The sequence below is a fragment of the Dunckerocampus dactyliophorus genome, chromosome 20 (assembly GCF_027744805.1).
Source record: "Dunckerocampus dactyliophorus isolate RoL2022-P2 chromosome 20, RoL_Ddac_1.1, whole genome shotgun sequence".
Lineage (NCBI taxonomy): Eukaryota > Metazoa > Chordata > Actinopteri > Syngnathiformes > Syngnathidae > Dunckerocampus > Dunckerocampus dactyliophorus.
Genome location: NC_072838.1, coordinates 3,250,038 through 3,255,000, shown reverse-complemented (window position 1 = coordinate 3,255,000; position 4,963 = coordinate 3,250,038). Strand labels below are relative to the sequence as shown.

Below are 4,963 nucleotides of genomic sequence, written 5' to 3'. Positions count from 1 at the left end.
TGTCAGCCTTGCTGGCACTTTCACATGTGACCAGATACGCGACGCGTCTTGTGTTGACTTCCACGTTGCTTCTTATAATCAGAGGAATGAACAAAAGCCCGTAAAATGTGTAGCCAATTGTCGACAGCTTGTCACATGCCAAGCCTACAGTATCTACGCCAGCGTGTGTGATCGCTCCCGTTTCAATCTCATTCCACTTTGTCATTTTTGTGCACAGGCCTGGCTGGCGGCACCTACTGTACCTAGCTCGTTTTTGTCACGCTACGATCATGATCACAACTTACTTTTTTTAAGTGTCACTAAACAATCTTGCTCTCTTGTTATTATAATACTTCATGTTCTGTTAGTTGTTGAAAAAAGTGAAATAAGTCATACAAAATTGCCATTTGTAATATATAAAAAAAATTGCAGATGCAGCAGCGGCACGACACAGCGGCGGAAGAGCACCCTCCCATGCAGCCCACCACCACGTCTTCAAAAAACCCTTGGGGAAACCCTGTTATGTAAATGAAGCGTCGTTGGTGCTTTCTGGACGTTTTCTCCGAAGGCTTTCTAGGTGGAATAGGTGCGTCTCATTATGTGCATTCTTAGCTTTTCAAGTTTTTAATGCACTTTTTGTCTCCCATAGCGTCCCCACGAAAATTAGATGGTGGCATAAGTTAGACTAAGAAATCCTGGCTTGACATAGTTTTAATGAGATGTGAAAAAGTTGCGTGTTTTTCCGCTCATCGTGTGAGCATATGATGGGCTTCCAATATGGCCGACATATGAGGACTGGGCTGCTTTGTGTTTGGTGGTGTGGAGTTTTTCCACTGCTCGCTTCTGATCAGGATCCCATCCCACACGGCGCTGCTGCGCCGCTGGAATGCTTGTCTTGGCATAATAGCAGCACGACCCATAGCGATCCAAGAAGGAAATCTATTAAAATATGACTCTGCCCCGATGCTGACTGGAGGGTTCGACTGCAATCCTTGCCTATTTTAGTCAAAAACAAATCAAAGGCAGGTAAAATAGTTCTAGTTCTATTGGAGCTCATATGCAGGGAGACAGATGTAGAGGTAAGTGAGGATGTAGGCTCTTTTGACAGGCCTCTACAAGCCTACAGTGACGGTGCAAACAAACACACACACACACACACACACACACACACACACACACACACAGCATCAGTACACCTCCAAGTCCTTTAAAAAACAACATGAGGCTGACGGAGGAATGCTTGCGTAAAGACTGTAAATATCCAGATCTGAATCAATGGTCCTTTGTGAGGGGGGGACGTATGCCGGCTTAGGCTGGTAATTGGCACACCGTGTTGAGGATTTACTCATGAGGCTTAATAGGGTCCACAAAGAATGTCCTCAGAGTTGGGATGACTTTTTTTTTTCAACTATTCCCAACAAGCCATTAATCCACTCAGCTAATCATGAAAACATTTGGCAACTGCTGTAATTCATTCATTCATTCGTTCATTCATCTAAGTAAGTAAACACTACTTGTGATGATCTCATTTACTAAAAGTAGTCATTTTTAATATGATGACAGGAGCGCTCGCAAAAACAAAAGTATAAGACATAAAAATGCCTTTAGTGTAAAAAAATGAATAAAAACATTAAATCTAAATACATAGAAATTACTTAAATGAAAGCATAATAATGATTATGAAATAAACAGAAATGTAAAATGACTTGAGTGTAAAAAAAAAATAATGAAAATTAAAAATACTTAAATAAAGGTCTAAAAAAATAAACATAAAATGACCTTAAAACCCTACAAAATATAAAATATAAACTAAAGTGTAAAAACAAAAACTAAAAATGCCTAAAAATTTGACCCTGGAACAGATTATTTCTATTTTTATGGAAATCAGAGGTGGACCATCGTCCTGGAAGGGATTATTATGTTCAATCTGAGAGGTTGTGTGTCACACGAGTGCATCTGCTGACAGCATAAGTGTGGACAGGGTGACCTTGCAGCAGCATCCCTCTTAAATCAATGGCGGAAGAGTCCAAACATCTGCTCCTGCTGCCTGTGGAACCATCACGCCATCCTGATGACCAGCGTTTGCCCTCACAAAAAAGTGCAAACTTGCAAGAGTCATAGCTCCAAACTCGGTCATTGTACACTCTGTGTACCCGGCAACACATCCTTCACACTGCAACCTCTTTTCATCCTCTACCTTCTCCCATCTAACCCTGTTTTAATGATACGCTGACTCAGCGTGAAGGCCTCGCTACACACGCACACACACTTTTTCTGTCGTCCAACATCTCCTGTTACTGTAGCGCCGTGTTTTCAGCCATCAAAAGCCTGACAGCATACTACTGTACAACAAACACAAGTGCTTCTTTTACCGTTTACAGCCCCCCCTCCCCCACCGCCTCGAGCTGAGTTATCATTTCCTTAACGGCCTCCTTCTCCCCCCCCAACTGGAATTCTATCACAAGTGAGATAAACATAAATAACAACACCACCCTCACATGTGAGAATGACTGCCAGTAAAAATACATCCTAAACAATCACAAGAGCTCATTTCTGGCCTGTTGTGGAAATCGGTGAAGTCATTACACAGTACAATGCAGAGGTGCATGACCACTACAACCTGCTTTGTGCGTTTTCCCAAAGAATGCACCTTAAACAGTGTTTCCCCACACGACTGCAATCTATTTGTGGTGGTAGCACTCACCAAATTTGCATGATTGGCCAAGATGCATGTGCATGAAATTGTAATGGATGCTGCAGGAGAGAGCAATAACACACAAAATGTGAGCGAAAGACAGTTAGTTTGGTGTGTCACGTGGTTCTGTCTGCATGTCTGTTTATTTTATTATTATTATTGTTGTCATGTTTTGCCGTGGTTGTTTTATTTTGTGATTAAGTTCATAACGACATTTTTGCAGAGCTGCTCGAAATGTGAATTTCTCTTGGAGATTAATAAAGTATCTATTATCATCACGTGACATCACGTGAAACCCAGCAATTTGTGGTGGGCCACAAATAAATGACTATCGATATTTACGTGACATAAATTGAGTTTCTAGTTGCTTAAAGGCAAACAGCTGCTTGATGTTGGAAATCACATTTATAACTGAATCCGCTGCCTACAGTCAGTTTGTCATGCTCATGCACATACACACACACACACACACACACACACACACACACAAATCAATGCAGACAGCACAAATCAATGCGAAGGGAGATGAGAAGAATCCGATTTCACGACTGAATGGGAGGAAATGCTTAAGACTAGCAACAGGGATGGGTACATTTGTTTGGCAAAACAACATTTTCCAGTGCTTGAGGTTAAGTATGACACACACACACACACACACACACACACACACGGATGGTGGGTGGAAGAAGCATAAATAGGATGAGAGCGAGCAGGATGGATGCTCCTCTGACCCTCCCCCCATCCTCGACAGTGCCCCTCCAGTCGTCTACAGTCCTGACAATGGTTTCCCCCAGACAACAATATGTAACCCCCCGCCAGCAACTCAAGATCCACGTCTTAACAGTGTATGAATTCCTAATGAATGAGTTTGCTCCAAACACGGCACATCAAGTGATGAGAGGATGGGATGAATGGAAAACATCCACTTCTTCTGCTCGATGCTATTTTAAATAATAATAATCAGCATCCGTGACAGCACTTCACACACAAAGTCCACATTTAGGTGCAGAAGAAGACCAGGTCCTCACCTTGAAGTTGCTGGAGTTCACCCATCCCGTCAGCTCGTCCACAGTCTTGTCCAGCCGGGGTTTGTCCTGCTCCACGTCCTGGGAGCGACTCGCGTCCCTTAGATAGTCGATGAGGTCCTGGCCGACCTGCAGCCTGCGGGTGACATCCTTCTGCAACACCTGCTGGTAGAAATAGTCCATGTTGTCATGGTCCTCCATTAGACACCCGGGGCAGTGTGGCCAGTAGACAGCAGGACAGGGAAGGGGGGTACTAGACCCAGAGATGAGTTAGTACAATCCTGTGAGCTGGTGAAGGACTCTGTAAAGTCTGGACGTGGCCTCACAGATGTCGGATCATCAACTAGTCCGCCGTGACCACAATGTGACAACTTGACTCACAAGTCATCCCCCTGCCGAATGAAAAGCTCTCATTAGCCCTCAGAAACCCTCACTTGCTAGTTCCTCAATTTACTTTATTAGCAAAGAAAACCACTACAAACTCCCACAAAGTCCAGAAATCGTGCGATTGTAGTGGTTAGTCAACACTTTCCTTCCAAAAATATCCCCATGAAAACGCAGAATTAGCCTTGGGGGTGCGATCAGTGTTAGCAAAAATAGCAGCCGGCTAGTTAGCAAACAATGCTAACTTAGGGCCTTTAGCGTCTGGACCTCCAACTCCAACGCGTGTCTTATTCCATTCCAACCGGGCTGGAAAGTCTCCAAAGCTGCCAGTTTGGGAAGTTCCCCTCGCACGTCGCTCCAGTCCAGCGGGGAACTCGCGTCTATTTATTCCAGAAATATGAGAGATGCGTACTAGCGATGGAAGCTGCAGTACTGCCGGGGAAGAAGCGCGTTTATGCCGAGTTCCACTCTCATCAACCGCTCGCTAACTGGGGTCCTCAGCCACCGCACAGCTGCCCAACCAGAACGCCGGACTTAAAAAAAAACAAAACTAAAATCAAACCGACCCGAGACGTTTGTAGACTGACACATTACAAACGTGAAAATCATTTAAATGAAAATAATACATGCAACATTACAGAAATCAATTCAGACATTTTCATGTGGGCGTGTCTGCAGTCTACACATATCTTGATTGCCACCTATCGGTCACTAGATGGCATTACGTGGTTTCAGGACAATGTACGAGAAAAACAGAAGCCAGTGCATTACAATGTTTACCTTAGTTTTACCTCATTCCTACTTAATGTCTACATATTCTGGCTATTAGTAGAAATGGTGACACAGATACATGTTAAACACACAAAGTGCGCAGACAAAA

At 43.7% G+C, this 4,963-nt stretch overlaps 1 protein-coding gene across 11 annotated transcripts in view; it reads right to left on the bottom strand.

The window, feature by feature from the left end:
• clasp2 (cytoplasmic linker associated protein 2) overlaps positions 1-4,560 on the bottom strand; it is a 78,016-nt gene extending 73,456 nt beyond the window's left edge. For 6 of the 11 annotated variants that reach the window (XM_054763911.1, XM_054763912.1, XM_054763922.1 and 3 more), the window contains exon 1: positions 3,703-4,560. In XM_054763911.1, the coding sequence (XP_054619886.1) occupies positions 3,703-3,900 (198 nt within the window). In that variant the 5' untranslated portion in view covers positions 3,901-4,560. The remainder of the gene's footprint in view (positions 1-3,702) is intronic. The other 5 variants (XM_054763914.1, XM_054763917.1, XM_054763919.1 and 2 more) reach the window with 1 other exon arrangement.
• Positions 4,561-4,963: the final 403 nt, after the last annotated feature.